This window comes from Eschrichtius robustus, chromosome 12 (assembly GCF_028021215.1).
Source record: "Eschrichtius robustus isolate mEscRob2 chromosome 12, mEscRob2.pri, whole genome shotgun sequence".
Classification (NCBI taxonomy): Eukaryota; Metazoa; Chordata; class Mammalia; order Artiodactyla; family Eschrichtiidae; genus Eschrichtius; species Eschrichtius robustus.
In genome coordinates, this window is record NC_090835.1 from 35,604,047 (window position 1) to 35,625,579 (window position 21,533).

Consider the following 21,533-nt stretch of genomic DNA (forward strand, 5'->3'; position numbering starts at 1 on the left):
AGAGGACAGTTCCTTGCTCAGACAGTTCCTCCTCCAACCCCATCTTCGGCTTTTCTCACTGTGCCCACCTCCCAGTGCCAGCTCTGCCTGCCCAGCCAAACACCTCACTGCCCACAAGAACCCCATCTGTGAGAATAGCAATCTCACCTTTCCTCATTTCAATCACATGGGCAGAACAGGACTTGGGGACACATCCTACAGTGCTGATGGCGGAGGGCCCCAGGAGTGTGAGCATGACAGGAGGCTCACGTCTATTCTGGAATGACCTGCCAACCTCCACTGCCACCCCCCAGGGCAAGGACACCCACCGACGTCGCTTCCCGGGGCACGTCGTCCAAGCAGCAGCAACACTCCGCTCAACCACCAGCATCCCAGGGCCTCTGCAATTTCTTTAGAGACTTTCCTAGGGGAGGAGCAGTTGAGGGTCTGTTCTGGAGTCCCACCCCACCACCACCACCTGTAGTTAACAAGACATAAGTGTCTCTGCAGCTGGGCAAGTTGACTCCTCTGTATCAGGCACTTCTCACGTTTTGCAGACAGTTAACAGTTAAATGCTGATGGGAAAGGTTCAAAAAGGAGACTACCCACAAATCTGCTACAAGGGTCTCCTCTTTCTCACACAATCATTTTAAAATACTGAACTTGAGCTGAGGTTAAGGAAGGAATGCATCTCCCCAAAGACCCTCCCCAAAGTGGGCTGACGGGATGCACATTTCAGGCGGTGTGTGAGAGGGACCCGCTGGAGGCCAGTCAGACTGTGCCTGGGAGACGGGAAGGCTGGGGTGCAGGGTGGGATCCTGAGACCCTCTTTTAAGCCCCCTTTCCAGCTGTGTCTGATAACAGTTTCTACCCTTTGGACTTTTCAGTTACCTAAGTTAATAAATTACAAACACACACATACTTTTTTTTTTTCCCCAACTAAGCCAATATGTGTTTCTGCAACTTGTAATCCAACAAGTTCTGGCCAATACACCAACATACCCTCACTCCAAGACAGGTTCATTTTTCAAGAGTCTAAGCAGGGAAGTTCCAGTGTTCGAGGTGTGTCTATAAAGAAATGAGATTCGCTTTTTAACAAACCAAAAGGGTGAGGACCGTTTGGGAATTCCTCTTAAGGAACTGTAATAGTAGTAAATCTGAATTCCTTAAGACTTGGGTTTGATTTCTGAAAAACTGCCGATACTCAATCCAAGTCTGTTCAATAAAACATCAATCTGGGTAACTTGTTCTTTGTCGACATGAGGCAAGACAACAAAAGAGATGCAATTACGTGTACAAGGCATAAACGGGTTCACCAGCTCTGGGTTAAATGTTACTCCCCAAGTCCATCTATTCTGGGCATTCTGCTGCCCCACCAACCTTTACATGAAATGTGACACTCACACACCCACCCAAGTACAACCTCTCACACGTGGCTCACACACAGTGCTGAACACAGAAGCCAGCTTATGAGGCAGGGATTCAAAAAGTATCAAGCATTTGTCTTTCTTCTCTCCTGCTTCAGATATAAAGAGTTAAATTTGCCAAGAAATATACAATCCTGAAATTCAAGGCAAACTCTGACAGGTGCTTCCTGGGATTCTTATTAATATTGGACAATGAAAGTCAGCCTCTCAAGCAAACATTAATCATTAGCCAATTGCTGAAAATTAACTACTGATCTATAAGGACATGCCATGGAACCCCACACGGTCATTCATTTATGGACCCACCCATTCCACGTGCATTTCCTGATGTGCCTACTGTGCGCCCACACAGGGTTAAGTTCACAACACCATCGAGACCAGTCAGACTCAGCACATGCTACTTTCATCCAGAGTCACTCAGCTCGGGACTTCCATGGTGGTGCAGTGATTAAGAATCCGCCTGCCAATGCAAGGGACACGGGTTCAAGCCCTGGTCTGGGAAGATCTCATGTGCCGTGGAGCAACTAAGCCAGTTCGCCACAACTACTAAGCCTGCAAGCCACAACTACTGAAGCTCGCGCACCTAGAGCCCATGCTCCACAACAAGAGAAGCCACCGCAATGAGAAGCCCGCGCACTGCAATGAAGAGTAGCCCCCGCTCGCCGCAACTAGAGAAAGCCCGCGCGCGGCAACTAAGACACAATGCAGCCAAAAACAAATTAATTAATTAATTTAAAAAACAAAAACAAAGTCACTCAGCTCATCAGCCAAAGAGCCAGGCTGTCAGAGCCCAAAGCCCATGTGCAGAACTGCACCCCACACACCAAGCCACTTCCCACAGCAGTTATAGAATAAGGCGGAAAGGGGTGAATATCTGCAAAGAGGAAAGCGAGTACTACTAGCACATAGGCAGGTGGGGTGGAAGGTGGGAACAAGGATCAGAGAAGGCTGAACTGAGGGCAGCACACAAGCTCTCCTAGAAAAACGGCATCTAGGCGTGCAGAACTACACTCGCAATTCAAACAGAAAGAAAACAGAGCAAAGCCACGGAGATGAGGTACGGAAATAAAAGCCACCTTCTAGGCAAAGCCCAAGGAGACAGGTTATGAAACTGTGTTTCAGGTATTTCAATTCACACCACTCACTATGTGAGATGCTAAACTATGGACCATGCAGAGCCCATGAACTTGCTTTTTAAGCCCAGGAAACACTGCGTGGGAATCTCGGCCATGGAGGAGAGAATGCAATCGAAGTAGGCTGTCCCACAGCGTTCCTGGCCCTCATAAGGCATCTGGTCCCCCTGACAGGAGTCCCCAGCCAGCACTGCTTCCCAGAGATGCTCCCACCACTCTGCTACTCCGAGCCCTGGAGCTGGGGCACAAAACGTACAAGGCTGCTCAGCTCGGACACCCAGCTCCCACGGTGCCTTCAGCCAGGGGTACATGAGAAGCAGGGTCACGAGACCCTCAGCTTTTCAGGAGTAAACACGTGGAATTTCCCACCTACCCCCCGCCAAGGACCTCGAAAGAGTCCGCAGAGGAACCTGCCACACAAGGAAATCCTGAGTACGGCTCAGAGGAAAGACTGGGTGAGGAACTTCTCCTGAGAGTGTTCATTCAGTGGCCCTCAACAACCCGCATTCATGACCATCTTCTACACACCGTCAGGCTCGGCACTATTGGGGTTCCAAAATGATTCACTGTGAGTTGTATTCTGAAGAGGCTTGATAAGACAAAGATAAGATGTGCACATAAATAACCAAAATATAAGGTGTTTTATACGCAAAGTGCCAGCAGAGCAGTTCAGATAAGAGTGTTACTTCTAATCAGGGTCAGAAAAGGCTTCACAGAAGAGACATCCTTTGAGATTATTCCTGAGCAGCTCTAAGGACAGTGACGGTGACAAAGGGGTGGAAGAGAGGAAGAGGTATTTCAGACGAAGAGGCCAGGAGGCGGCCAAGAGCAGGGAGGGGTGTTTACGATCAGCTGGTGGACTAACGGACGGGGGTGGGGGGGTGGGTATGAAGGAGAGGCACAGAAGGTGAACCAGAAAAGGTCGGGTAGACCAAGGAGCACCCAGCCTTCCCTCGGGCAACAGGTCGCCCCTGAAACCTCAGGATCACTCCTCTAGCAAAAGCCATCTGACCGCAACGTGAATGGAGAGGAAGGGGAAGACATGAGGGGCTTTATAGAGGCCAAGTGTCAGCAGTCTAAAAACACAAAGGCAAGATGAGAAAGGGGGCAAAAAGGGGGTCAAAGACTGAGTAAACCTTCTCGTTGAGTGTCACAAGCATTTATTGAGCACCTGGTAAAGGGACAGAGCGGCCTAGGCCACGTGCCCCGCCCTCGGTGGCTGCAGACATCAAAGAAGGTCAGGGCTGGCAGCTGGGCGTCCCTCTTTGGACAGTTCTAATTTGAGGCCGGTCAGCGCTATGGAGAACTGGGCCCGGGGGTGGGGTGGGAATTCCAGTAGCAGGATGCCCAGACTGAAGCGTTCAGTCAGTTTGTGACTTAATGAGAAACTGAAGTTTGGGAAGCGAAATAAAGCATTTTCCAACACAGTGAAGTACAGGACTGTGATCATCCCCACACGACACTCCATAAAGAAGCGCTCCCTGCCCCCCATGCTAATAAAAAAATTAAATAAATGATATACGCTTTCAATAAGTGGAACTGAGGAAATCCTGCTACTGACTGATCTAGGAGGGAGATTGCTGTGGGAACTGAGTTGCACCGTTTCCATGGCTGCAGCCTCCACTAGTCCTTGCAAGTCCACAAATGAAAGCTGCATAGAAACTTGAGATTGTTTATATATATATATATATATATATATATATATATATATTTTTTTTTTTTTTTTTTTTTTTTTTTTAAATCTAACCCTGGGAAAACTTGCTGCCCCCAAGGTAGTCTCCAAATCCCCAAAGCTGGCTCAGTTAGGTACAACCCAGACCAAACGCACATTGGACCAAGGGAGATGGCCACATTTCTTACCCAACAAAAGTAATAATTTCACTGCAAACTACCTGTAACAGGCAGAAACATCTTCCACAGAGCTGGCCCTGAACCGTACTCTAAGCGCTCAACATCTACATTCCCGACAGAGCTTGGAGGCAAAGGAAACCACCAGCTCCCTGACACGTACAGCTTTGCAATCCGTATCAGTCTCTGCCTTTTGTTTTGCCATTCACTTTAATTGAAAGGTATTTACTACAGATGAAAAATAAGCTTCGTTCAGCTGCCTCTAAACCGATCCCAAAAATAGAGCAATCACTTTGGTACAAATTGGGTCAAATGTTTTAAAAAAAAAAAAAAAAAACCGGCTCCCTGGCAGGAGGACTGACATGGCATGGGACCTTGCTAAGAGTCAGGGGGGAATCCCCACAAAGATCTTCCCTTCCCACAGTGAGAAAGGAAATATTTAAAGAGTTAGGCAGAGATTAAACTCGTCTGGCCACGTGACCAGCCAAGTGAACACAAGACACAAACTTGAATGCTATAAGTTTCAGAATGTTAAGAGGTCAAAGAAATATACGTTGGGTTTTTTAGAAAGGATTGCCAAACTAGCACACTGCCCTCTCCCACCCACAAAAGGCCAGTGTTTTAAGAACTGTCAATAAAAGATCCACTGGGGAGGGACTGCCAGGGGGAGGAAGAGAGATTTATCCATTTCCTATGTTTTATTCCCTCACTTATTAGCTGAGAAATCCAAATGGCCCAACAGTACTTATATTAGTGCCCTGAATTTCCCTGGGAAAAAAAATCAGAATATTAATTGACTTACACATGCAGCTACATTAATTATTCCATTGATCTGAATTAATCTGCCTTTCAGAAAGGTATCTATTTTCTAAGTTTGTTTAATCATGTTCTCTTGAGCTACAAAAAGCAACAAACTGGGTCACCATCCACGTTGTTAAATTTGGTAACAAGCCTGACACCATCTGTGGCCTAGACTGTGATGATCTAGCCCCATTGATGGGGGCTTTTCACTACTTCTGCTTTTCCTTTGAAATGACTGTCTAAAGTCACATGTCTACAACTAAATCAGAAGCTATTTAAAATATCCAAAGTCACACAGATCATCTCTAGCACAGTATAAATATATACTAACAGTAAGTCTTTACATGTGTTTCCAACTCCCATTTACAGTTGTGCTTTCAGTAGCAGTATCCAAAATTTTTTAAAATTCCCTACACATCAGACTACAAAAGCCCAAATATGAAGAGACATCACACTACATCTGAAATGTGCCACACATTTTAAATGTAACAGGAAATCCTGTACATAAACCATGAAGTCTAAAATCATAAGAGCATAATGTCAACATCTACAGACCCCGGCAGAGCTCTCCCCTCACTAGTTTTGACTTTACAACACTCAGCTAAGAACATCCAGCCCTACAAAAATACAGCTTCAGCATGAGAAACCAAAACCAAATGGAACCAGCTAGGGAACGCAAACAATAGGGAGAATTTCCTGTTATCCGGGACCAGCCCCTCATTCACCTCCTTTCTGCACGGCCTCCACTCTTGAAGGACTGATCCTTGCAAAGAGGATGCTGCAGCACCAGAAAAATCCTGAAATGGCTTCTGAATCATCAAGGAAAGATTACAGGATGTCAGAGGTAAAAACAACCCTGGTGATCTTCCCATCCGATCCCCCGAAATGACAGGGGGTAAACGGCAATGCAAAAAGGGTCTGGGAAATGCCCCAAAATACAGCCAGTTGACAGTCCACTGGGACAACTCCTAGTCCCACTCCAGTGTTCTTCAGTGCTTTTTTTTAAACTATATCAACCTTTCCCAAAGGAAGTTCCATGAAACACTGTGATGCACTCTGCCAAAAAAATGTTTAAAGAATCCATGACCAATTACTTTTAGGGACTAGCTGAGTTAAACAAAATGAAACTGGTTTTTTAACTACAGACCTTCCTGGAGCTTTTACTGAGTTAATGTGCACTATAAATCTTTAAGAGAGCAATAAGGTATATGGAAGTATCCCAATTTATTTCACCATAGAGTCATTTTATCTTGGAGCATTTCATAGGACTAAGTGGAGAAACTTCAATACTCTACTGTACACTCACCAAATTATGCGCTACGTGGATTAGTTTTGTTGTGTTCTACTTCTGTAAAAATTAATAGTTCAGGTACAGAAGCTATGATAACTCTCTACTTACCAGAAAAATTAACCAAAGTACCCACAACTCCCAAATAACACTAGATTTAAAAAAAAAAAAAAAAGGCTAACATTACTAGGAAAAGAATGGTCGACAAAAAAAGCCTATATGGAGAGAAAAGTTATTTTTAAATCTGCTACAAACCTCTTCCATGAAAAGTTCCACATCTATTTATACAAGATTCATGACTTTAAACACTTTCATTCAGTATAAATTTGAGAATACAGGTCAAAAAAAAAAAAACAACACACCACTGTTGCAAAGCTCCGTGAAACATCACATGCATAGCTGTTAACTTCAACCACCCAGAAAGCCAGCTGCCAGCTTCCAGCTTCAGTATAGAGGTAAATGACAAGCACACATCAGGACAAGCAGCAACTCTAAGGACACTTACCAAGTTATGATTTGTTGAATTAGAATCATCTTCAGGGAATGGGATGTAAATAGCTAAGGCCACACAATTGGCAAAAATAGCCAATAATATAAATATGTCAAATGGTCTGAAAATTTTTGTTAAGGTATATATGTGTTACACCAACATAAACCATCTCTCTCGTCACACTCCTGATCACACCACTTTTGAACTGCTTTTTAAATGAAAATTTTACACACAAATCCTTATTCAACTGACTGCTGTGACTACGAGGTTTCCAGCAGGAGTAATAGTTAGTGGTCAACTCACAGCAGATCTTCCTATCAAATGACGTCTCCACGCCCTTTTCTTCTGTTGCAAGGATCACGTTACACTCATTCTTCTGTTGGACATTTTATATGAAAACCTAAAGGTACATCCAATTAGGGCACTGTGTGAAACAGGTTTCTACTTCGTGTCGTTTTCACAGCAACAAGGGCCTTAGAGGGCTAAATTCCTGGCTGTTGTAGACACAAAGAAAAGCCATCATGAGACAAACCTCTTCCACAAATCCTTGTCACCATGTGTTACAGCCGTTTTCTTGGAGGCTCTTCTTGGCTGGGTCAGTCTGAATCTCTGTCTGAACTGGGATAGGACAAGTCACCAAGGACCTTCTCCATTCCACCTGTGACCGTCTGGTGGCTGTTCCAATCCCTCGCTGTAACAAGCAAGCCAGGCTTCACCTCCCTCCTCCGCTTTCCTTCCTTACTAATCAGCGGTTATCACTGTTTTAGATTACAGCCGGACCGGAGCTCCATTTATAACGTGTTGTTATTGTGTTCAATTTATAAACAAATTAAATAAAAGGCCATAAGAAATCACCACCAGACACTTTCAGAGTTCGATTTAACATTTCTAAATCTCAGGGGTCTGTCTGGAAGAATCACTCTGAGAGCAGCCTTCAACAGATACTTGCTTAAACCTTCTGGTGTTATTATGCGACACTGTCAAAACTGGCAATACAAAATTTGACATCTGCCAAAATGACTGTTTTTCCTCTCTTGGTTTTCAGCCTTTCCAAATGCAAGGTTTCACGAGCACCAATCTAATCTCCAACTCCGGGCTTGGTTGTACGACACTGTTTCTCCCATACACTCACCCACAAAAGGCAAGGCTACAGTTTCACTAAACATCTCCAAGTCCTAAAGCTTTGAGGATATGCACAGACCTTCTCCATTCATCCTGATTTCCTTCTGGGAAATCCAAAGACGCTGAAGGAAACAGAGACCCCTCATGTCTCTGGGGATACGTTGAGTTTCATGAAGCCTCAGCCTCTTGAAGAACTTTAACGCTCACTGAAATATGGACGTGAAAGACATTATTCCCTTACTCATTTGATGGGCTTATTTTTAAAGCCAGTTATCCTTCCCTCATAGTTATTCTTTTAACTCATCTAGTATTACAAAATCTCTTATGTAGGGACCCAACTTTAAGGCAGTCCACCTTAAAAAGACTTCAGAATCTCCTTTTCATTTTTCCTTTTGGCAGTTCCTTCCAAGATTTTAAAAGTCAATTGCCCCAGGGCTATCCTATAGGGAAACACACTTACTGTCTCTCCCCTCCCCCACACCACCATTCTGCCTTATTAATTTCCTGCTACCTAAATGATAAACCAGCAAATCTGAGAAGTACTGATGCTGTTCAGGAAAGCAAACATAAGAGTACTTTTTCTTCATGGTGGTCCAGTTTCAGACTCCAGGTACCGGTGGATCCTCATCCACTGCCACAAGATTCTGACAAGCCAAGCAGAACAGAGCATCAGAGAAACGGGTGGGTCTGACCCTAAATATTCCTTCCTCGTTCCCCAAGTGCAGGACACTCTGCTTTGCCTGCATGTAAAGGCAAACAGCAGGTAAAAACTCACTCTCCCCGTGCTGACAGGGCCTGGCACTGCTGGCTTTAGGAGGCTGCCTGTACCCTGCTCCCTGAACCTGAAGAAAACTGTCATTTGAAAAAAACAAATCGTGTATCGTTTCAGGATCTATTGTGCAAACTTCCCCATTTGTAGGGGCGGCTTCTCCCCGCACTGGCAGCCACAGCCCCTAATTCCTGCACACACGTCTGGCAGTGCGGGAAAGGGAGTCGGCAGCACCATCCAGGAATTCTCTCCGTTCACATAAATTACTATATACAAATTACTGTGCACAAAGAGAAACAGCGCCAGGCCTCCCACCTCACTCCACATGAAATTAATGACCCCACCGAGAGGCCTCTGCTTACTCAGAGTCACGTCAAGCCAACCTGAGGAGGACGAGATCTTTCTGGCTAAGTACAGTCTGTGCCTCTGACTGCTGCCGTGCCACTTGAGGGACCCTGTGGAGCCGGCTCCCTCCTGGGCCGACACCAGCGTTCGTCCTCAGACTCAAAAAGAACCTAAAGAGAAAACACATCCACACAACCCCAGCCATGTGAGAGACACCGCAACTCCCTCTGGAGAGGAGACATCTGTTCTAAAAAGGAAAAAGCACATGAAAACCCCTCAAATCCTACACTTGGCTACTCTCTCCGAAACCTTTCTAGACGGTTACCTCATTTTAACTCTCTGAGAGCACAGAAAGTAGCCAGCTAAGACAGAGGGCGTGCAAAGAGCTGCCTAGCTAGGCACTCAAATGATACGGGGGTTTCAGCTCCACTTTCTAGCCCGGGTCACCGACCCCCTCCCTTTGTAGCATGACCGTCCCTCCCCCCCCCCACCCCCCACCCCCCCGGGCTCCGTGAGGAAGCCCTTTATTCATACTCCTTCCCATGCTTAGGAACTGCTCTAAGGCCCAGGTCAACTCCAAATATACTTCTGGGAGAAGGAAATGCTGTGTTTTACCCAAACGGATGAATCATCTGACTAATTAGAAAGCCATTTGCTCAGAAAGAAGGCCTCAGTCAACCTTTTCTGAAGAGTGGCAGGCACTGGAACCTGGCCTCCAGGTTTAGGGGAGGGAGTAAGCAGGCAGCACACCCTAGTTTTCCAAGATCTGGGCCCTAACAACCCTCCTGGGGCAGTTGGAGTTCAGTTTTAAAAATACAAAGGAGACACCCAGAAATGTAACTCCAGTCCAAGGACACAGACAGAATTTTTTTTATAAAGGCAGCAACTGCAAATTCCTCCACTGAGAGGGCTGTGCTCTAACCCACACGGGCGCTGAAAGAAGAGGCACACACAAACCTCTCTCTTCACATGCTCCCTCACGCTCACGTTTCAAATGCTGTTTTGGAACTTGTCAAAAGGAAATTCCAGGAAGTCATAGCATTGATGAGCAAATTGCTCCCTCCCTATGAAGCAAGTGTACATATTTGTAGCTACCTGAACAATCAGACTCACCAAATGTCAGATCTACAAGCCATCTTAGCATTAATTGGAGTTTCCGAAGCAAATTCCAAACCTCAAAATGAGAAGACTCCACTAAAGGTCAAAAATGTATTTATTTCTAGTACAGTTTTTTTTTTAATCAGCATACCTTATTTGCAATAGGTTCAATGCATACCACTGCCAAAAAACAATGGTGCATTTAAACTAACCATCTAGTGTCAAATGACCAAAGGTTAATTTCATATTTTAATTATCTACCACTTTGAAGTTTCAGGTTGTCACTCCCTCCCCCACTACACACACACACACACACACACACACACACACACAGAGTAGCCTATACCTACCCAGAGAGATACCCCTCTGCACCCAGAGGAGATAGGAAATTATATACCATGAAACCCTCTACACACAACTTCTTCTGCTGCTCACATTCCAAAATGCTATCACTTTGTAAGTGCCATTTCAGAAAGCAAATTCTTTTAAAGAACAGATGGTAAAAGAGAAAACGAGAAAGCCTTCCCCCAAAAAAGGATACTTCCATTCCACTATACTAATGCAGGCTCTTCGGATGGGGTTATTGAGTGACAAACAGAAAAGGGCGCGGGCAGGTCGGCTGTTGGACGAGTTACCCTGTTTTTTGCTCTTGGCGTATTGCTGACGTTTTCTTTGGGAGAGAGATCCTACAGGTGTGGGCGCAGAGGTGCTCATAGTTTGGGCAGCCTTGGCCTGTCTAGCAGCGTCGATCGCGGCTTGCCAAGACAGGACAGTTTGCTTGGAGCTATTCGGCTGAGAAGTTGGTCCCTCACCAGAAGGAGGGAGCCTGGTGCCTCTTGCATAGTTTGCCTCTGGGAAGAAGGAGAAAAAGGAAAATTAAAAAACAAAACAAAACAATGAGAATCCAGTGTCAGAAGAAAGCTAAAGTGGTTTCCCATCAAGAACAGTAGGGAAATCATCCCCATGTTTCCATTTGAAACCTCATGTCCTATTTTTCAGAAGCAGGGTTTGGTCAGCAAGAGTAGCCAGAAAAGTCCACAAGCCCTGCCCAAAGTGTCGGTAACACAGGACCACTGCTGCATCACGCCCAATGGGTTAGTAACTCCCTACATCCGTGTCTTCACACGGAGTCTTTCAGTGCATTCCTTCAGACAAACTGAGGTCATTCCCACATTTATTTCAAATCTTTTCTGACTTTTAAAACCCATGTATCTCTAATGAGTTAACAGATACGTACAACAGCTTTTCTTCAAAATAACTACCATCACAAAAAAAAAAAAAGCAGTGGCAATAATTCAACAGTCTTAATCATTTTCAGGGTGTTACTCCAACATCTTTCCATAGCCACAAATGCATTTTTTTCAGCATGGAAAAAAAAATCCTCCACTGGCACCAGGGCAATACCAAAAGCCCCATAACCAATACCTAGATTATGCACTGACACTTCCTGCAAATGAAAATTCATGATGCTTGGTACTCATTTCCTCCACAGTCTTTGGAAAACAGAAAACATCTTTAGGGCTTTTTTGCATTTTAAATTGCAGCTGCAGCAGCCAAGCCAGCATCCAAAGAAACAGACAAGGCAGGCAGCCTGCACCCTTACACCTAGGATAGACAGGCTGGGTTATGCCAGGGGCCCTCAAGGCCTAAACAGGAATCACCTCAGTGTAGGCTGGTATCCAAGTGTACACAGGGTAGAACCCCAAAGGTGTTCCATGTGCAAAGCCCTCTCCAGCCTGGGGTCAGGCCAAGACCCAGGCAGGTCTCCCCGGCACCTGCCTACCTCTGGTCACAACCTCCTTACTGAGACAGAAGTCAAAGGGAGCGTGGTGGCAGAGGTAGAGGGATGGGCATTTGCAAAACCAATTCTTGCTCAGTAAAAAGCAAGGAAGAGTCAAAGCGAGCACACGTCTGCCTGGCCAGCAGCCTGAGAGGGGGCCGCGGGGTTGGGCAGCAGACGGTCTGAGCCAGGGGAGGAGTCGCCCCAAGTCTTCCCTTGGGGAGCGCTCAGCGGGGAGGCTGCGAGCCCATGGAGGGTTGTGGGGGACTCCAGTGACCTCCAAGCAGGAGTGAAGAGGGCTGGCCAGGAGCTGCGCCCCCTTCCCTCGACCCAGCTGGGCCGGCACGGTAACTGCACGTGGCCGGGCTGGGGCGCAGAGCCTCAGAGCGGCAGCGACTCTCCGGGCATTGCTAGGTTACCGACGTGTGCACAGCGGCGCTGCGAGCGGGAATACGCGTTCCACCCGACCCCCTGGCCGGCGACTCCGAGACCCAGCCTCCCTCTCAAGGGTAGGGGGATTCTTCACCCACGGGCAAGAAGGTTGAAACCTGGCAATCCTAGAATTTTCCGGATGCCACCAGAGACCTTCTTCCTAATTAACCAGGGGCCGGGGAAGGAGATGAAGAGGCTGGAAAGGGGGCTCCGGCTGAAGACTCATAGCCACCCCCTTTCCATCGCTCGGGAGCGTTGGAGGAAAGTTGAGCCCGAGGACACTGAAGCCGAATCACCTCGGCTCGCCGCCCCTACGGCGGCACAGTACTCCTCGGACTCCACGGCCGCCCCCACCCCACAAATGCAGAATTAGCTCTGACATTCAAGGCCTGAAGGGGAGAACGGAGTGGCTGTCACGCATCTCCCCTTTCTATGTAGATGACACCGAGCTAGAAGCATCCTCTCCAACCCCCTCAACCCACCAGCGCATCAGAGATGGGAGGGGGGCGAGAAGGAAGAGGGGGGTGGGAAGAGGAGGACCACGACAAGGATTAGATTTGGCAGCGGGTGCCCAGGCTCTGGCTGCTCACCGTTCGCGTGGTCCGCTTGCTGCTGCCGTTGATGCTGCATTTTTTTCATCATCATCATCATCATCATCCACGAACATTTATTGAGCGCCTACTGTGTGCAGGGCACTGTGCTAGGCGTTGGGGCGGGGGAGGAACGGGTAAGGGGGTGACCGATAGGTAGGAGCCGCGATCCCTGCCCTTATTCAAGCTTCAGCAGGGGGTGGGGAGGGACGGGGACAGATAACAGAAAATAAGAATAATTTATAAAAACCGCTGGCCACCCACGCTCCCTCTTTTTCAAAATCGGAGCAAAATAAACTTTTTTTAAAAAATAAGATCGGATGTATATATTATCTTGATAATATATACATGTAATTTTTTGCTGCAAAGGAGAATTGGCTTGGTCCCCCCCCTCTAGCGGAGGGACGCCGCGAGGATGCCGGCCCGGCCGCCGGGGCCGCTCGGCGCGCCCCCCATGCCCGCCCGCTCGCCCGCCCGCCGCGGTGCCCGGTGCCCGGTGCCCGCCGCCGCCGCCGCCGCCCGCGCCGCCGCTGGCTCGCGACCGCGGGCAGCCGGAGCTCACATCCGGGGACGGAGGCGCTCGCTCGCTCGCTCGCTCCGCGCCCGCCGCGCCGCGCCGCACGCCGGCTTCGCCCTAGCGACGCTGCGCGCCCGCCGCCGCGTCCCCCTCCCTCCCCCCGCCCGCCCCGGGCCTCCCACGGGCCGCGCCGCGCCCCGGCGATCGGAGGCCGACCCGCGGCTGCCCCAGCACGGCCCGCGCGGTCGGGGTAGCCGCCGCGTGGGACTCGGGGGCCCGCCACCCCGGCCAGGCTCGGCAGACCCGCGGGCGCCGAAGGGTTAAGCGCGCTCCAGCCGCGGGCCTCCCGCTTAACCCCCTCGGTACCGCGGCGTGCTCTCCCCTTCCCCCCGGCGGGGCCCGCGGATCCCGCCGAGGCCGGGTGCGGATTAACCGCTCCTCCCCCGGCATTTCTTCGGGGCGGGGGCCGGGGGACGCTTAGGCTCCCGCGGCTGGCCTCGGCTGTCGGCGTCGTCCTCCCCCGGAGCACACCTGGAGGAGGCCCCGCCCCCTGGGAGCACAGGTGCCGGCGGGCGGTTGTCGCTCGGTTGGTGAGGAGCTCTGCCCGGCTCCCAAACCGCTCCGGAGCCGGGCTGGAGCCCCCCCCCCCCACTTTTCCTCGGCCCTTTCCGATGGCGGGGGGATGGGGGAGCCCGGCTGTCTGGAGAGCACTCGCCGCCCCAGGTAACAGCACCTTTAGATCTAACCTGGTTTCCAGAGTGTCCCTCATCCCACCCCGCCCAGCGCTGGGTCTGGCGCCGCTGTGGGCTTTAAGACGGTTGGGGGAGGGGGAAGACAGCTCTCTTTCCCACTCCCTCCCTCCCTCTCCACCCCCACGTGTGTTAGGAGGCAGGTACTGGGAAGTAAAAGCCGAGGTCTTGCAAATTGCTTGTGTCGCGTAAAAGAACAGGCAGTGCTGCTAGCAACTGCAGACTCCCGTTTGGGAGCTGAGGAGAGGAGTTTGTTTTACGGTACCTTCACTGCCTCATTTTTGGGGGTGGGGGTTTTTGCAAACGGCAGTTCCCGTCTGGAGGGGAATCTACTGTCTCTAGTGCATGACTGATATTTCCCATTTAGCGTTGTGCTGGTTGTTGAATAAGGACGTCTGCTTTGTTACTTCACAAGATTCGATTTATTTGCTTTTCTGATCTGCACGTTCCTACAGCGTTTTAGAATGTTTGAGAACAAAGTCTTTAAAGCGAAAATAAAGCAAAAAGCTCAGCGTGAACTAGGAAATTAAGGGAAGGTGCTCCTTGGCCAAAGAAGGCACGCTGGGCACCCTCAATTGTTGGGAGCCATCTGGGGAGAGAGAGGGGGGTACCAAACAGACGTTCCAGGGGCCTTCCAGAGAGGGGCACCGGGACTAGATGGATGGAAACAACCAACTTCCTTGTCCTTTTCCTTTTTTGCTTTGTTTTTGGAGGGGAGGAGAGGCAAGGAAAGAGCCCTGAGGCCTAGTTAGTAATATTTATAAAGCTGGCCTGGGCCACCTCACCCGAGGCTGATTCTGAGCCCAAATCTGAAGGGACAGAAGCCGGTTCCCTTCAGAGAGTTTCCCATCCATGGACCCCTGAGTCCTGAAGCATGTTTAAAATTCACAAGTACACTTGTCGCTTTCAGAACTCTAGGTCTAAAGCTTTGCCTCTTGAGACCTGTTCTGCAAAATCCCACCCTAATATTTGCTCACAATTCAGCCAGCATTCACAAGGCACCTGTTAAGAACAGGGTCTAGGCTAGGTGTTGTGGGGATAAATCTATGGCACAGACCCTCCGTCAAGGACATACACTCTAGTAAAGGAAGAAGAGAGTGTGTGTATCTCTAATAATATTTGGAACATAGGAGCTATAACAGGTATGAAGAAAGTGCTATGCAAGCATCAAAGAGATTCATAATAGAGGGATTCTGAGATATTTTCACAAAAGAGATGGCATTTTAACTGATTCTTAAAAACTGACAGGGAGGGGAAGAGGGAGCGATAAGTAGGTGGAGGACAGGGTGATTTTAGGGCAATGAAGCTATTCTGTATGATACTGTAATGGTGGCTATAGGACATTATTCTTATGCATTTGTCAAAACCCATAGTAGTGTACAACACAAAGAGTGAAGCCTAGTGTAAACTATGGACTTTAGTTAAGAATAATGTATCAATACTGGTTTATCAGTTGTAACAAATGGACCACACTAATGCAAGATGTTAATGAAAGGAGAAACTGTTGGGGGAGAGAGTTTATGGGAACTCTACTTTCTATGCAATCTTTCTGTAAACCTGAAAATGCCCTTAAAAATAAAGTCTATTAAAAACAGGTGATTAATTTTATAGTGTATAAATGGGGTAAGAGGAATGAGCTTTGGGGGAAAGAGTGAAGGCAAGGGAGACTGCAGTGCAGGATAGGATGTGTTTGAAAATTAGCAGGAGTGCAGAGCAGCTGAGGCGCAGGCCTCTGGGCTGGGGAAGGAAGGCTGTGATGGCCAACGAAACGTCAGTGAAGGAAGGCTTGCTGGCTTGCTAAAAAGACCAGATTTATCTTTTCTGCAGTGGGAGCCAGTGAAGGTGTTTAAGCTGAGAAGTGACAAGATTAAATTGTGACTTGGGTCTCCCAGTTTTACACTTTAGATCTTAATGAGTTTATGGAATTAGAATTTTTAACATTTTTCCATCCCAGCTTCTGAATCCCATCTTTGCCGTGTCTCCAGGAAGCTTTTTTTTTTTCTTTTTTTGAGGGCCTTCATTCAGCTTAGCACTGAATGCTTTGGCCCATTGGGTAATTTAAATACTTATATTCCCATGATAATGTGAATTACTGAATAAATAAATAATAATAGCTAATATTTTTTAAAGGCCTCCTATGTGCCAGGCGCAAAAATAGGCACTTTACATGTATTACCTCATGTAATTCTCATAACGAGGCTATGAGACAGGTACTATTAAACTATTAATGCCCTCATTTTACAGATGACAAAACCAAGACACCGAGGAGTTAAGTAAACTGCCCAAAACCACACACAATTATTTAGTAGCTGAAACAATAAAACATGAGGAAAGGCTAGAATAAAAGATTTCACCTCTAAATCAGCCACACATGATAAGACCCAATTATGTCACTAACACACTACTGTGGAGTTTTAATCCCTAGGCCTTCATATATAAAACACTGCCATTTAAAGGCTCCACGCTGGCATTCTAGACGTGGTGACCTGCGTGAATTTCATTCCAAAAACCTTGCTGATACCCCAGGCCAGAGCCTCACCACCTCACACCCCTGGGCCATTAACTAGATGCCCCATCTCCATTCCTCTTCCCACAAATAGCCCATCTTTGGCTCAAAAAACACCATGTCACTTACCTAACCAAAAAAAAAAAAAAAAGCCGGTTCTTCCTTCCTTCCAAGTCCAATCTAAACTCCTCTAACCAGCTTTCAACCTTATCATTTCACACCATTCACCTTCACCATGGTCAGCAGCCTCCTCATTAGGCCGTGAACATGCTGTGCTCATTCCTGACTCTGCCCTGGCTTGTGTTTATTTGCTGACCCAAAATCCTGCCTTGCTGGCCTCTAACTAAACCCTCCCTATTTAACGAGTCCCCAGCAAGTCTTTGCCTCCTCCCAGGAGCCTGCTCAGATTTCTCCAGCGACCGCAAACACGCGTGTGCCCTGGCTCCCATCTCCCCTTCCCTAAAGGCCTACAGCACCTGGTTATTCCTTTGATTACATACCTTCTTGTGTCTTGTTTGATTGCTTTTTGGCTATAAATCCTGTCTCTCCAAGCACAGTTCAGGTCCTTAAGCAAGGATCACCTCCTTAGCCCCCTTTCCCCCACTGCCAAGTGTTCTGCTCACAGCAGGCACTAAATACTCTGGTTAATCTGCACAGGATCATAAAAGCCCACAGATATCGGTAGAAATTGTCAGCTAATATTTACAAAAATCCCATAAAGTTTATGGCAGGACACTTGGCCTTTAGATGGGAAAAAATATAAACAGAGGGAAAAATTGGGTCCTTTGCACTCCAGGAATTCTAATTAAGGAAGACAAATAAACAGATCCTGAAGGCTATATGCACAGTATAGCCATAAACAGACTGTGACGTTGGGTCTAAATGAGTCTCTCCATCCTCAGGCCCTAAGGAGGTAGCTCTGACCCACTAACCACCAGACAGGTGGATAAAGGGGGTGTGGACATGTGTTCCAGGTAGAGGAATGGCATGCACAGAGTCAGGCAGACAAGTGCAGAACATGTGCAGAAATCAGTAAGTAGGTGGTTAGGCTGGAACCTGTGGTTACTTCAGAGACAGTCGTGATAAGTGAGGTGGCAAAGGCAGGTTGGAGTAGAATGGCAGGAATCCCTAATATCTGGTTCACCAGTTTAGGTGTTGTCCTGTAGGCCAGTGATTCTCAAGCTTTTTGGTCTCAGAATCCCTTCACACTCTTAAAAATTATGGTAGGGACTCGCCTGGTGGCCCAGTGGGTAAGACTCCGCACCCCCAACGCAAGGGGCCCAGGTTCAATCCCTGGTCGGGGAACTAGATCACGCATGCATGCCACAACAAAGATCCTGTGTGCCACAACTAAGACCCGGCACAGCCTAAATAAATAAGTAAATAAATATTTTTTTAAAAAATTATGGTAGACCCCAAAGAGCTTTTGCCATGTAGATGGTCTCACTTGATATTCACCATATGCAAAATTCAAACAGAGAACATTTCAAAAATCATTTATAGTTCACTTTAAAATGGTAATAAGCCCATTACGTGTTAACATAATTTTTTAAAGGAACGTAACTCTAGTTTCCAAAACAAAATAATGAGAAGAATGGCATTCTTTTATATTTCTGCAAATCTCTTTACTGTCTGGCTGAAAAAGAAGACAGCTAGATTCTCTTATCTCCTTCAGCGTTCAATCTGTAGTGATAGATTGTGTTGAAATAAAGGACGAATATCCAGCCTGACACAAATATGAATTTGAAAAAGGGAGGACCATTTTAATAGCTTTTTCAGATAATTATGGATACTCTTCTTTGGTATGACACCAAAACTGGACTTTTAAAGGTTAGTTGAAATGTGGAATTTAAAACCATATCAGTGCAAACTTTTTATACACTGTTACATTAAAATCACTCAGTTTATATTGCACTGTGAATGGATCTTTCTACCGATGCAGAATTTGGTAATATCATGCATTGGTCATTTGGAATATTTTGACTCACTGAGTTACACAGATTTTCCAAATATTGACATGTTTCATTATAGTATCAAAAAAAAACAAACCCCACATTCATTGTTATTACCACCAAGCTCATCAGAAAGTCTTTGAGCATTGGGAAGTAGTCAAGCTCTCAGTGGTAGACAGAAGTTTTTCAAAATTCTAATTTTCACTTGAAAGCTCAAATTTTATAATTGGCACAAACACTGTCAAGTTTTTTCTTGGAGGTGACTGGCTCACTTTATTCATTTTCAAGAAAGCATCTGCCAAATACTTAGGTCTCAATAACCAAAGTTTGTCAGTAAAAGTGGTGTTCCATGAAAAAAGCAACCATTCAGCTTTGCACCTCAAACCATCACACAAGTGAGACAACCATTGTATGCAGCAGTAATGTTTTATACATACATCCCAATATGTCACCCAGAATATTAAGAAGACATCTACACAAGGATTGAGATTTAATAAAACTAATCATTTTTACTGCTTCATCAAGGAGATTCTTAAGTAAAACTGGCTTCTTTTTTTTTTTTTTTTTTTTTTACTGTGAGCACATGGCAGAGACTGTGCATCACACGACGTCCACCAGTACACTTTGGTGTCACTGCCCTGATTCATGCTAAGACACCAGCACTTTTAACTACTGTTGATTTCGCACCATCAGTGCAAATGTCAACACAGTGGAAACAGCGAAGAAGTTTTAGTGGTCCTGTGAAAATAGTTTTGACCTCAAAGACCCCTTGAAAAGGATCTTAAGGTCCCCCAGGTAGGAGTTACTAGATTAAATACAGGATGCTCAAATATTGCCTGGGACATAGATATACTAAAAAATTTTCTGTTGATTATTTGAAATTCAAACTTAATTGGGTATCCTATATTTTTATTTGCTGCAACTGGCAACCTTACCTCTGGGGTTTCATCGACCACACTTTGAAAATAGCTATTCTGGGGCCATCTTTGGGCAGAGAACTGGTATCAGAGTTGTGCTTCATGAAAATAGCTCTAACCCCAGTGGGCAGGATGGATCAGAGAGTAGAAACATTTGTAGGTGCAGGAAGTTCTGATGGGTCAATTAAGAATATGTTACTTTTTAACTATAGCTATTGAGAGGGGCAATGCTATTCTTAACTTGGGGAGGAAAACATAAAGACCTGCAGAAGGCAGCTTCCAGCCTGGCAGGTGGGGGGAGGGTCCCCTATCCCACTATTTTAACTAGCCACCCTCCTCCCAACACCCCACCCCCATCAGGACTTCTTGATTACAACTGACTTATACCCCCACCCAGCAAAATACACAGGCCTTTCTTCTTGCGTTGGCACATGGAAAGTAGAGCCCAGCTGGTCTTTATCCTTCATCAACTAACTATTCACTTGAAGAGCCAGATTTATGTTTCATGTCAGGCTATGTAATTCCAGTTCCTTTAACTGGTTCATTCCCATCCCCCTTGACCCAATTCTTAAATCTTATCCATCACTCTCTGATGCACCAAATCCTCTCCATTTCCCCAGTTGGGAAATCCTGGCAAAGTCTAGTATATACAGTTGACACCCCATTATCCACGCTGACTGAGGGAAGCAGCAAAGGGGGCAAGTCTTGTTTCCCATCTGTGAAATAAAGTGGTTATAAAACATGATCTCTAAGGTTTCTTACCATTCTAATACGGTGTATTTGAGAGATTAGACTTTAGAGCCAGGTAGATCTGGGTTCAAATCCTGGCCTTGCCAGCTACTAGCTATGTTGCTCTGGGGAAGTCACTTTCTCTCTTGGGACAAAACAGGAATAGTATCACCCATCTTATTGATTTATTGCGAAGATTTAAAATAATGTTGTAGGGACTTCCCTGGTGGTGCAGTGGTGAAGAATCCGCCTGCCAATGCAGGGGACACAGGTTCGAGTCCTGGTCCGGGAAGATCCCACATGCCATGGAGCAAATAAGCCTGTGCGCCACAACTGCTGAGCCTGGGCTCTAGAGCCCGCGAGCCACAACTACTGAGGCTGCATACCACAACTACTGAAGCCCACGTGCCTAGAGCCTATGCTCTGCAACGAGAAGCCACCGCAATAAGAAACAACGCGCACCACAACGAAGAGTAGCCCCCGCTCGCCGCAACTAGAAAAAGCCCGCACACAGCAACGAAGACCCAAAGCAGCCAAAAATAAATAAATTTTTTTTAAAATAAAATAAAGGGCTTCCCTGGTGGCGCAGTGGTTGAGAATCTGCGTGCCAATGCAGGGGACACGGGTTCGAGCCCTGGTCTGGGAAGATCCCACATGCCGCGGAGCAACTAGGCCCGTGAGCCACAATTACTGAGCCTGCGCGTCTGGAGCTTGTGCTCCGCAACAAGAGAGGCCGCGATAGTGAGAGGCCCGCGCACCGCGATGAAGAGTGGCCCCCACTTGCCGCAATTAGAGAAAGCCCTCGCACAGAAACGAAGACCCAACACAGCCATAAATAAATAAATAAAACTAAATTAAATTAAATTTAAAAAATTAAAAAAAAAATAAAGAATAAAAAATAAAAATAAAATAAAATAATGTTGTAGAAGCACTGATACCTACCATCAACTTGAATCATACACCTTATGTGAATTTAAGTATACGCAGTTGCAAGGAGAGAAAGGAAGGAAGGGAGGGCACCATTTAAATGGTGCTGGCAGGAGTCTGCCCTTCCTTTGGTT

The 21,533-nt window shown here is 46.8% G+C and overlaps 1 protein-coding gene across 3 annotated transcripts in view; it reads right to left on the reverse strand.

The window, feature by feature from the left end:
- Window positions 1-13,224, reverse strand: part of CACNA1D (calcium voltage-gated channel subunit alpha1 D) — a 316,448-nt gene extending 303,224 nt beyond the window's left edge. For all 3 annotated transcript variants that reach the window (XM_068557862.1, XM_068557864.1, XM_068557863.1), the window contains exons 1-3: window positions 13,103-13,224; window positions 10,842-11,151; window positions 6,982-7,087 (exon numbers count right to left, since the gene is read on the reverse strand). In XM_068557862.1, the coding sequence (XP_068413963.1) occupies window positions 6,982-7,087; window positions 10,842-11,151; window positions 13,103-13,169 (483 nt within the window). In that variant the 5' untranslated portion in view covers window positions 13,170-13,224. The remainder of the gene's footprint in view (window positions 1-6,981; window positions 7,088-10,841; window positions 11,152-13,102) is intronic.
- Window positions 13,225-21,533: the final 8,309 nt, after the last annotated feature.